The 12,922-nt window shown below is 39.3% G+C and overlaps 1 protein-coding gene across 2 annotated transcripts in view; it reads right to left on the bottom strand.

The window, feature by feature from the left end:
- The window catches only part of rap1gds1 (RAP1, GTP-GDP dissociation stimulator 1), an 85,639-nt gene that overhangs the window by 70,028 nt on the left and 2,689 nt on the right, over positions 1–12,922 (bottom strand). For both annotated transcript variants that reach the window (XM_059965436.1, XM_059965435.1), the window contains exon 2: positions 11,269–11,373. In XM_059965436.1, coding sequence (XP_059821419.1) covers positions 11,269–11,373 — 105 coding nt within the window. The remainder of the gene's footprint in view (positions 1–11,268; positions 11,374–12,922) is intronic.

Raw genomic sequence — 12,922 nt, 5'->3', positions numbered from 1 at the left:
AATAGCTGTTCCTTTTCTGTTTTGATGTGCAAGGGGAGGATGCTTAGAGGTTGATGTTAAGTTTTTTTTGTGCGCCGAGGGTTTTTTGGGGGAGGGGTCAATGTTTCTGTTCTGTTTTGTGTGGGGAAAGGGGCTGGGGGGGATTGATGATGGGATGATGGGGACGCCTTTCATTTTTGTGCAGGGAAGGGAGTAGGTTTGATGTTTGTCTAAACGACTTTTATGTTCTTTCTTTGTTTCGTGGCTAACTGGAAAAGACAAATTTCATTTAGTTGTACATGGATACGTGCTTTGATATTAAACTGAACATTTGAACCACATGTCATACTGTTTCTCTCAATTTCCTCTGAAGCTACCTTGCATTTTCATCACAACTCACATTTCCCAAGTAGTTTTGTCATTAGTGATCTTGGAAATATTACATTTGGTCCTGATAATAGCTGTACAGGGAACTACAGAAATCAATGAGAGAATAAAGGAGACACAAAGTGGCAGGCAACAGAAAGCTCCAAGTTAGCCTTGCAGACTGGATGCAGCTGTGTTATAATGCAGTCACTTAATCTGTTGAGTTACTCATGCAGAATTCTTGTCCTTTCACTCTTTCCTTCCCAGCATCTATGGATCCAAACAGTGCTTCTGGCAGCAATTCATTTGAATTTCTAATTGAGTGATACATTTGACATCTCTAGGCTGAAGAAAAAACAAGCATCTGCAATCAGTAAGCGGGACAACCCTGAGCTTCTTATTACCTGACATATTCCCCATCTCACTCCCACTTTGACCTATTATACCTTCTAGATTCTATATAAAATTCTACCACTGCAAGTAACTCAATTTCTCCACCTGCAGAGAACTGGCAATTTCCATTGCAAGGCTACACCTGTGATAATGCCCCAGTCTTCCCTCTCTATTAGCACAGCTCAACCTGCTGCACTAGTCCTGTAATTCTACATCTGTAATTTTTACATTTTGTTTGCACTTATACATTAATTGCCCTGATTAAACAATACCTCAACAACTTACTTTACTTGTAACTCTAACCTCACTTGCTTTAAGTAACCCATTGATTATTCTAAAGGTAACCGTCACATCCCCAAACTTTCCTGGTTCCAATGAAGGGTTTTCAACTCAAGATGTTAACACACGCTTTTAAAAAAAAACTACTGATGCTGCCTGACTTGACAAGCGCTCCCAGCATTTTCTGTTTTTACTTCATTACGCTGTAAAAACACACCTTTCACTGTGATGCAAAAAGCAGCTTTATAGTCAATACAATTCATGGAATAAACTATCCTGCCTCTTGCCAACCCCCATGCCTCCACCCCATCATGGGCTTGGACCACTGAGTCCCACAGAAATGAAACAAACAGGCAGGTAATCGTTTATACTGCTCTTCAGTCTGCTCGAATTCTTAATAAAACCATAGTCCCTGCCCCTCCCTATGCCTGCATAGCTTTTACTCCCCTAGCCAAAAAGAGGTTCTATGCACCAACTGCAGCTAGCACATGGAAAGCAACAGAAGTTAGCAGAGAAGTGACTACTGCTGCACAGCACAGCCACAAGCAATAGAACAAGTACAGAAGGCAGCGCAACAAAATACCCATTAAACATCTGCTCCGTTATGTCAGCTATATAGCTGAGTTCATCTGGATTGTGCTAAGGTGGCCTCACATAGCTTTTGTTCATGTTTGGTTGATTCCCTCAGTTCTGGTGCACAAGTCCTCTTCTTGGTCAATATTTGCCATTTCACTCTCAAACAAGTCAACAGTATTTTTAATTTATTACAATGGTCATTCCTAGATAAACCATGGTGTTAAAGTATTCATAGATAAACCATGGTGTTAAAGTATTCATAGAAACTTCAATATCTATGAATGTCAAAAACTGTTACTCATTTAGGATCAGTTGTATATAAACCTTTACCATACAGGAGTGAAGGAGAGCATTTCATAATTTTGTTCACTAAAAATTAATCATCAGGACTGGACTACCTAGCAAAAACAAAAACGTTGCCACTTCTTTACACCAGCACCCTCCAAACTCAAGATGCCACTCAACTGATTGATTTCCTCCAGTAGATTGTTTGTTGCTCAGGATTCCAGCATCTGTGGAATCTTATCTTCATCAGAAATGGTATTTACCCCAATTTCTTAAAAAGAAATTTAAAATTCCTAACTTGATTAGAGAAAAAAGTTTGTCTTGCTAATTTTACTCAAATATAACTTATGTTACTTCCAAGGATAACATTTCTACCTTTGAGTATGGGCAGAAGTATATCGTTAACATTGATTTCAGGAAGGGAGGAGTTGTACACTTTCCTATTTACGCCAATTATGCTGAGATTGAGAAGCTTGAGAGGTTCAAGTCCCTAAAATTAAATATCAACAGTCTGACCTGACCCCAAACACGTAGATGCCACGGCCAAGAAAACTCACCAGAGTTTCTACTTCCTCAGGAGGCTAAAGAAATTTGGCATGTCCCCATTCACCCTCACCAAATTCTTTTCATGATCTAAAGAAAGCATCCTATCTGGATGCATCATAGCTGGGTATGATATCTGCTTTGCCCTCAACTCCAAGAAACAGCGGTGTAGCAGTTATGGACACACAGTGTAGAACATCACAGAAACCAGGCTCTCCTTCCAGGAATCTATCTACACTTCTTGCTGCCTCAATAAAGCAGCCAATATAATCAAAGACACTTCTCTCCATAGAAGTTACTCTGCATTATGGCCCAGTATGGAACACCAATGTCTTTGAGTTGAAATTCCTACAATGGCAGTGGACTTGGCCCAATACCTGAGCACATCTACATGAAATGTTACCACAGAAAAGCAGCATTCAAAGATCCTCAACGTCCTGGCCATGCTCTTTTCTCGCTGCTGCCATCAAATAGAAGGAACAAGTGCCTCAGGACTCATCGCCAGGTTCAAGAGCAGTTACAAACCCTCAGCCATCCTGCTCTTGAACAAAAGGGGATAACTACATTTGTTCCATTTCTGGTGTTCCCACAACTGATGGTCTCAGTTGAAGGACTCTTGTTATTTCATGATATTTACTTATATTTGCAGCTTGTTGTCCATTACCCTGTTTACAGAAATTGTTCTATAGATTTGCTGAGTATGCCTGAAGGAAAAAGAATCTCAGGGTTGCATGTGGGGACATGCATACTGTATACTCTGATAATAAATTTTACTTTGAACTTTCCAGACATTCTCTATTATGCTCTACTGCTACCCCCCCTCCCCCACCCAAAATCAGGCACAAGATACAAAAGCCTGACGAGCCTGGGCTTCCATTCCGGTATTACAAGACTACTGAATGGCCCTCTAGTATAAGACATAAGACAGACCCAACCTTAATCCACCTTGTTATAGCCAGCATCTAAGTGCTGGTTGGAGAAATTCTCTACATTTTATTCCACATTTCTATTGGTTTTTCTTTGTGCTACCTCACTGCACTAATATGATGAAATGATCTGTATGGATGGCATAAAAACCAGTTTATCACTGTAGTTTGCTGCAAGTGACAATAACTAACTTACATTCTAACCAGAGCTTTGAAAAGCTATGGAAAAATATTAATATCTTTTCATTATTATGTGGTCAAGTATACTGTTCTAAAAAAGAGAACTATAGTGCCAGGGTACAGGATATTTCTGATTGCATCTACAATATCCTGAAGTAGGAAGGAGAACAGCCAGAGATCATGGTATATATTGGTACTATTGACATAGGAAGGAAGTCCTGAAAACAGACTACAGGGAGTTAGGAAGGAAGTTGAGAAGCAGGACCTCAAAGGTAGTAATCTCAGGATTACTGCTTATGCCACCCAACAGTGAGTATAGGAATACAATGAGGTGGAGGACAAATGTGTGGCTAAGGGATTAAAGTAGGGGGCAGGGATTCAGATTTCTGGATCATTGGACTCTTTTGGGGCAGGTGTGGCCTGTAGAAAAAGGATGGGTTACACTTGAATCCCAGGGGGACTAATACCCTGGCAGGGAAGTTTGTTAAGGCTATTGGGAGAGTCTAAACTAGAATCGCTGGGCGTTGGGAACCAAACTGAAGAGACGGAGGAAGAGGTGGTTGGTTCACAAATAGAGAAAGCTTGGAGAGACTGCGAGAGGGAGGATAGGCAGCTGATAGAGAAGGGGCTGATGGTATGAGATGTATCTATTTTAATGCAAGGAGTGTTATGAACAAAGCAGATGAGCTTAGAGCATGGATCAGTACTTGGAGCTATGATGTCATGGCCATTACAGAGACTTGGATGGCTCAGGGGCAGGAATGGTTACTTTGAGTGCCAGGCTTTAGATGTTTCAGAGGACAGGGAGGGAAGCGGCACTGTTGATCAGAGGTAGTGTCACGACTGCAGAAAAGGAGGAAGACATGGAGGATTTGTCTACTGACTCTCAGCAGGTGGAAGTTAGGAATAGGAAGGGGCCAATAACTCTACTGGGTGTTTTTTTTAAAATATATAAACTACCCAATAGTAATAGGGACATAGATTCTGGAAAGGTGTAATAATAAGTTAATAATAAAGTTGTTGTGGTGGGAGATTTTAATTTCCCAAATATCAATTGGCATCTCCCTAGAGTGAGGGGTTTAGATGGGGTGGAGTTTGTTAGGTGTGTTCAGGAAGGTTTCCTGACACAATATGTAGATAAGCCTACAAGAGAGGCTGTACTTGATCTGGTATTGGGAAATGAACATGGTCAGGTGTTAGATCTCTCAGTGGGAGAGCATTTTGGAGAAAGTGATCACAATTCTATCTCCTTTACTACAGCATTGGAGAGGGACAGGAACAGACAAGTTGGGAAAGCATTTCACTGGAGTTAGGGGAAACACAAGGCTATCAGGCAGGAACATGGAAGCATAAATTGGGCAATGTTTTCAGGGAAATGTACAGAAGAAATGTGGCAAATGTTTAGGGGATATTTGCATGGAGTTCTGCACAGAAACATTCCAATGAGACAGAGAAAGGATGGTAGGGCACAGGAACCATGGTGTACTAGAAGTAGTAAATCTAGTCAAAAAGAAAAGTTTACAAGAGGTTCAAAGAACTAGGCAATGATAAAGATCTAGAAGATTATAAGGCTCGCAGGAAGGAGCTTAATGATGAAATTAGGAGAGTCAGAAGGAGCCATGAGAGGATTACGGCTTCTTAGGATTATGGCGAACAGGATTAAGAAAAACCCCAAGACATTCTACAAGTATGGGAACAGCAAGAGGATAAGACATGACAGAATAGGACCAATCAAGTGTGACAGTGGAAAAGTGAGTATGGAACTGGAGGAGCTAGCAGAGGTACTTAATGAGTATTTTGCTTCATTATTCACTACGGAAAAGAATCTTGGCAATTGTTGGGATGACCTATTGCCAACTGAAAAGCTTGAGCATGTAGATATTAAGAAAGAGGATGTGCTGGAGCTTTTGGAAAGCATCATTTTGGATAAGTCACCAGACCAGACAAGATGTACCCCAGGCTACTGTGGAACGTGAGGGAGGAGACTGCTGAGCCTATGGCGATGATCTTTGCATTTTCAATGGGGACAGGAGAGGCTCCAGAGGATTGGAGGGTTGCGGATGGTGTTCCTTTATTCAAGAAAGGGAGTAGAGATAGCCCAGGAAATTATAGACCAGTGAGTCTTACTTCAGTGGTTGGTAAGTTGATGGAGAAGATCTTGAGAGGCAGAATTTATGAACATTTGGAGAGGTATAATATGATTAGGAATAGTCAGCATGGCTTTGTCAAGGGCAGGTTGTGTCTTATGAGCCTGTCTGAACTTTGAGGATGTGACAGCAGTAGTAGATGTAGTGTTTATGGATTTCAGCAAAGCATTTGATAAGGTACCCCATGCAAGCCTTATTGAGAAAGTAAGGAGGCATGGGATCCAAGGGGACATTGCTTTGTGGATCCAGAACTGGCTTGCCCACAGAAGGCAAAGAGTGGTTGTAGACGGGTCATATTCTGCATGGAGGTCAGTCACCAGTGGAGTGCCTCAGGGATCTGTTCTGGGACTGTTACTCTTCATGATTTTAAATGACCTGGATGAGGAAGTGGAGGGATGGGTTAGTAAGTTTGCTGATTACACAAACTGAGGGTGTTGTGGATTGTGTGGAGGGCAGTCAGAGGTTACAGGGGGATATTGCTAGGATGCAAAAGTGGGCTGAGAAGTAGCAGATGGAGTTCAACCCAGATAAGTACAAGGTGGTTCATTTTGGTAGGTCAAGTATGATGGCAGAATTATAGTATTAATGGGATGACTCTTGGCAGAATTGAGGTCTAAGTGCATAAGACACTCAAAGCTGCTGCGCAAGTTGACTCTGTGGTTCAGGCAGAATAAGGGGCACTGGCCTTCATCAATCATGGGATTGAGTTCAGGAGCCAGGAGGTAGTGCAGCTGGACAGGACCCTGGTCAGACCTCACTTGGAGTACTGTGCTCAGTTCTGGTTGCCTCACAACAGGAAGGATGTGGAAACCATGGAGAGTGTGCAGAGGATACTTACAAGGATGTTGCCTGGATTGGGGAGCATGGCTTATGAGAATAGGTTGAGTGAACTTGTCCTTTTCTCCTTGGAGCGACAGAGGATGATAGGTGACCTAATAGAGGTGTATGAGTGGCATCGATCATGTGGATAGTCAGAGGCTTTTTCCCCAGGGCTGAAGTGGCAAACACAAGAGGGCAGTTTTAAAAGGTACTTGGAAGTAGGTACAGGAGATGTGAGGGGTAAGTTTTTTTTACATTACGCAAAGCGTGGTGAGTGCATGGAATGGGCTGCTGTCAACAGTGGTGGAGGCGGTTATGATGGGATCTTTTAAGAGACTCCTGAACAGGTACATGGAGCTTAGAAAATAGAGGGCTATGGATAACCCTAGATAATTTCTAAGGTAAGGACGAGTTCGACACAGCTTTGTGGGCCAAAGGGCCTGTATTGTACTGTAGGTTTTCTATGCAACTATGGAGGGAGGATTATCGAACAAATTCTGGCATAAAGTTATAAATAAACAGTATAAATAAACACAAAGAAAACAGTACACATGAATATTTATACAAACAAAACAGCAATAATTTACATTCATTGGCTAGTAGAATGATACAATTTGACAGTTTACTACCTTGATAAATTACTTGAACTCAATGTACAGTTGCTTGCTATCAATAGCTTTTTCAAATTACAAAAATATTCTTAACATTCAAAATCAGAGGCACATTTTGACACATTATTCATAAATTGGTGTTGCAAGTTATACATTGTTAATTGTCTGTGGTGACAGTGAGCCATCACTTTGATCTGGTGGAATCAGAGCATAAACATTTCCAACACGGCTGACAGGTAGCAATATTCAGAATATTGACCCATGCATGAGAAAACTGCAGTTGCTGCAAGATTCTGAAAACTTCATACAGTGTATCAGAAGTATTTACCATTACATACAAGAATTGGATTGTCAAGTATGTACAGTATCAATGGGGAGGCACAGGAACAGTTGCTAGCACAATGTTTTATCGTATTATCAACACAGACGTAATTTCTGCCAGCATCTGTAAGGAGTTTGTACATTTTCCCCATGTACATTTCTCCATAGGCTTCCTCTGAGCACTCTGGTTTCTTCCCACAGTCCAAAGATACATTGGTTGGATCAAAGGCTGCATGGCTCAAGGGGCTGGAATACCCTATTCCTTGCTATATCTCAAAAACTAAATAAAAGAAATCTGTCAGTTTAATTTTGCCGCCATTTGAAAAAAAAACATTTTTCTAATATGTACATCATGACAGTGAAATGCATCATTTGTGTCAAATCAATTTAGTGAGGATTGTGCTAGGTAGCCTACAAGTGTCACCACACTTCCAGCACCAACATAGCACACCCACAACTCACTAACCAAAACTATATGTCTTGTTTTGGAATGTGGGATGAAACCAGAACACTTGGAGGAAAATTTGGTGGTCACAGGAAGTGTACTAACTCCTTCCAGGCAGTGGCAGGAATTGAACACTGATCTTACAGCTGGAGCTGTAAAACATTGCACTAACAAACACCACACTCTATTTGGATGACGGAGTCCAAAGTGAAAATTATATTTTATCAATAATGTTAAAAAAATAATTGTGAGCTTAAGCTAATTGAGATTTTGGACTTTAGGCACTGAAATGCTACTTTGAATATTTGACAAATGATTAAGCTCAGAAGAGATAAACTAATAGGATTGTTCTTAATCCAATCATTGCCAACTCAGAATTTCAGCTATTAACAGTTTAAATCTGTTAATAAATTTAATGTTTGTTAACCATGCTTCGCAGTGACTACCCTTCCCACCTAGATAATTTCAATGCCACATGATAGAAAAAAAAATTGCAATACATTTCATTCGCGACAAGTTTTCCCATCCAGATTGCTTTTGCATTCAATCTACTCAAACTATTGTGTCAAACAATGGTGCAGGTCAAAGGCCTTCAGCATATTACTCTTCAGTCCTCAAAAAGCCCAAATGGGCAGAAATCATAAGAGTTAATACTGTACACCTTTTCATTTCTTACAGCTAAGCTCTTAATGCCAGATTTTTTTTGAATCAGTCTCAGAAGTGCTACTTTTGCTTTTTAAAAAGCATGGCATACTGCGACTTGAAATGAATATTTGAAATTGCAGCAGTCAGTGCGTTTACTGGGGCAGAGCTCGATTGCAAGCCTCAACAAATTTAATATCAGGACCAAATAAATACCACTTAATAAAATTAAGCAATGTTCTATTCATTGGCCTATCTAATTTAACACCCAAGTTCAGTTAAAAAAATGAAAATTTTACAAGTATGGTCATAATACATATGGTCACAATACATTAATACAAATACACATAATGCCTGTTTAACATGATTTTATGGATAACAAATAACAAATTTATAACTCAGAACACTGATCAAACATTGAATACTTTATGAAGTACCAGGTTTTTATGCAAGTGCATTCAAACCTTTAAAACAGTGCAAACTTGAAATAGTACAACTTGAAATATAGTATGAGAGATTCCAAGAGGTGTTTCAATATCATTTTAATAAAGAATAAACTACGCCAAGGTACACAAGAGAAAACCAAAAGCATGTTGAGAGGTGGAATAGCTTTGGGAGTAAATTCCAGGGCTTCAGGCTGGTCAACTAAGAACAATTAACGCATGGAGGGAGGAAGAGAGAGAAAGATGGGGAGGATGCATTGAGCACAGCACTGTTCAAAGTACAGGAACTCCAAGGGTAATACGAAGAGGGATTACAAGAATAAGGTCCATATGCAAAATACAGTAATGCACCAGAACACATTTATCAAAATGAATTGACATACATAATTATTGAAAAATTATAAAATTTGCAGAAGTGTGGCACAGATTCCATAGGCTAAAAAAGTCACAATTGGAGAAAGTTATTAAACCGTAAGATATAGGAGCAGAATGTGGCCATTTGGCCCATCGTCTGCTTTGCCAAGTTTATGTAAAGGATATAAAACAAAGATCACTTAGGATAGAATTGGAAAGGAGACTACAAAACTGAAACACCCAATCATCACAATATGGCACCCAGAAGAGATTAAAAAAACCAACAGATTAGAAACATGCCAACACTGCAGGAAAACGGGCGACAAAATGAAGAGGCAAACAGAATTTCACTTCTGTTCAATACTCTAAATAAGCAACATGTTTCTGTACATAGTATTGTATTCAGATTGAGAAAGATCAGTTCTGACCTATTAGAATATGTTAAGACCGGCAAACCACTGGACTTCAAGAAATCTGACATGCCAGATGAAAAGGTACAGAACATTATCAATGCCTGCTCCATGCTAAGTGGCCAGCTTAACAGAAACCTTGGAGATAGTAGAGTAATTAACAGAAATGGGACAAAATAGGGGCATCTGCAAGTTCAACTCTATCTCACTCTGCCTTTGAAAATACTAGTTATTTTCACCCTTCTCATCCAAGCTCTTGAAACTGCTGTCAAGCCCAAAAATCATGCCTATTTCCAAGATTTATTGTTAAGTTTTCATCTCAGCCAATCATAAATGACATCAATGTAGTTGTAATATGATAAATAGACCTTTATCTTAAATATCTGACATAACATCTCCCTCAGTGCCTCATTATCACCACCCACTTACAAGGGTTAGCACTTGCAAAGTTCCACTTTATCCAGTTGCACTTCTATTCCCACTTCCTTACTATTACCACAGATGTCACCCATTTCCGACTTGCATGCTGCCCTTTGGAAACAGGATTGTGAGCTTCCACAATTGTGGCTCATCCCAACAAGATCTCCATTCAGTTTGTTCAAAATTATACGAAAGAACCATAATTTCCTATGTCTAAAATTCACAAGAACAAACCCATCTCTTCGGTCCTCATGATAAATTTCCTTATTACTAAATTGCCAGAAAGGGTGACGTCCAGGTTAAACTACACTTTGCAATCCCAATCCAAAAGCAAATATCATTGCAAATTTAAAACAGCAAAAAACTATTATGTCCAGGTAGTTAAAAGAGAAAATGTTCAGAATAATTGTCAGACCACAAAGATGGTTACAAAGTTATTTTTTAAAAAAGGAAATTTAAGCTAGGTACATGGGTATTAGAAAAATGAAGGCCTATATAGGTGGGATGGGTTAGACTTGTACAACAAAACTACCAGGATTGATATGGAGACAAGAGAAATTAAAAAGAATCAATTGGAAAAAGATATTCTAGCGCTACTGGTCACATTGAAACTAGGTCATTTTTCCTCATAAGCTTTTTTTGCTTTAATTTACTTTTCCAGAGATTGATGGGGTATTCAGTGATCCAGCCACAGCTGTGCAGACAGGTTTCAAAGATAGACTGGTCCCAAGTTTAGTTTTCACATGACTGTACCTTCTTCCCAAGTCTACTCAATGCAGACTCTTATGACAGAAGCCAGGGGCAGGACTTTACATCCAATGGCAACACTCAAATTGATTATGTTAAAAATTAGTGGCTTCATGGCAATGTACCAGAAACCAAATCTTTTGGGAACTGAAGCTGCAGCAATCTTTGCTAACCTAGACAAAGAAGGAGACAAAAAAATTGCATTTTTTCTTGCAAGTTCCAACTATTCAAGGACTGCCACAGGGTCTCAATGGACAGCACTCATACAAAAATGTTAAGCCATGGAAAAACCTTCAATCATTGAGCAGCTGGAACAGGCAGCTTCTTAAAAACATAACAGTCACAGCATTTAGTGATAGAGTACACAAAATAAACCACTTACTGCTTTGAGCCAGAGCTTGGAGGAGGCAGTCAAGACATCCCTCAATGCTATCTGATGTGCCATCAGCAGTTAGCTTCAGCTTTTGCAGCGCTTCATTTAAGTTATCTGCACATTATTTTAGGGGAAAGGGGTAGTGGAAAACAAAAAGGAAAGTTTGACTAATACTTGTATACAAAATATTAAAACAGCAGTAAGACACAAAGCAAAGACTTTCCAACAACAGCATTTTGATGGTTTTAAAGTGATAATGATTAAAGGCAAAGATAATAGTAAGCACTAAACACAGCCACTCAACTATTTTTGATTACATTGGATAAAGTAGAAAGCTGACTGCATGTTAAAATGGACATAGAAACTAAAAAGGCAATTAAATCAGTAGTAAACCAGATCAAGACTCAGGCCTACCTATAATATCCTAAACATAATCTACTGGAACAAATCCAGTCAGGGCATTTACACAAACCGATAGAAATAATCCAGTTTCTTTGCAGTCTTTGTCAATGACATACGGTAGCTTCAACCTCCACAGGAAGATTCAAATTTCATGCCAAATTCTGGAAATTTAACCTAGTACAACTGTGATAAACCAACTTTTACATTTTAAAAATGAGAGCATACACAAGCTGTAACGTAGGGATCTCAAAATTCTGCCTGCTTCACTTTCCAGACTCCACTCAACCTGAATTCCTTCCCCCCATCCCGTATTGTCTTTAATGCAGGAATATACTGAGTTTATTCCATACAAAAATCTGTTATTTTTGCATTATAGAATATGCCCAAATTGTGATGTTAATGATTTTCACTTCAGTCTCTCAAGCTACTTTAGTGCACAATCAAGTGAAAAATGCAAACTTTAAAAACGGTTCTCTACAGTAGTTAATATAGCTGGAATATTTAAGGAATTTGTAGCACTAACAAATGTTACTTAAAGGGATTAAATCTGGTCAGTGACATAATTGCTTTGAATATCTAAGTGTCAGATCTTGCCAACTGTGCTAAAATCTCAAGCAATGTTGTAAATACTCTACAATCCCTGCAAATGTAATGTCAGATTTTTAAAAATGGGCAAAACAATAGCTTGAACTTAAGGTACCAAAATAATACTAGACTAATTTTGTGACGTTATTGAGCTTACTGGGAAAAGACATTTTACACTTCTTCCTTCCCCATATCTATTGCTACACTTCAGAAGCAATGACAGGGAGGGAGGGAGGATCGTGAACTTCAATTAACAGCTTAGAAAAAGAACATATTTTCATCTTTTGCAATACAATTAAAAACTATAAATGTATACTGATAAGCTATTTTATACCATATTACTCAATGGCAAAATACAATAATTTTCCTTACGAGGTATGAAATTTCATCTGCACTACCCAGACTTGCAATTATCTTTACAAAAGAATGGATTATGCTAACAGCATTCGATATAACTCAATGTGGGCATTATTGTGGCTGGCTGTCAGTTTATTACACAACTTGTACTAAATTCTGGAGTGTTACGAAGGATGAACAACTCTGATGGGCAGAAGGGTACAGAGTTGCCCATGTCCCCCTCCCCGGGAGAATCACAAACTGTTACTGTTACCATGCTGCTCATGAGAGAGAGAGAGAGAGATTAAGAGAACAAGTTGGAACATCTGCTGCTAATAAG

This window comes from Hypanus sabinus, chromosome 3, assembly GCF_030144855.1.
Source record: "Hypanus sabinus isolate sHypSab1 chromosome 3, sHypSab1.hap1, whole genome shotgun sequence".
In the NCBI taxonomy this organism is placed as follows: domain Eukaryota; kingdom Metazoa; phylum Chordata; class Chondrichthyes; order Myliobatiformes; family Dasyatidae; genus Hypanus; species Hypanus sabinus.
The sequence above is the reverse complement of the archived record's forward strand: the minus strand, read 5'-3'. Positions and strand labels throughout refer to the sequence as shown.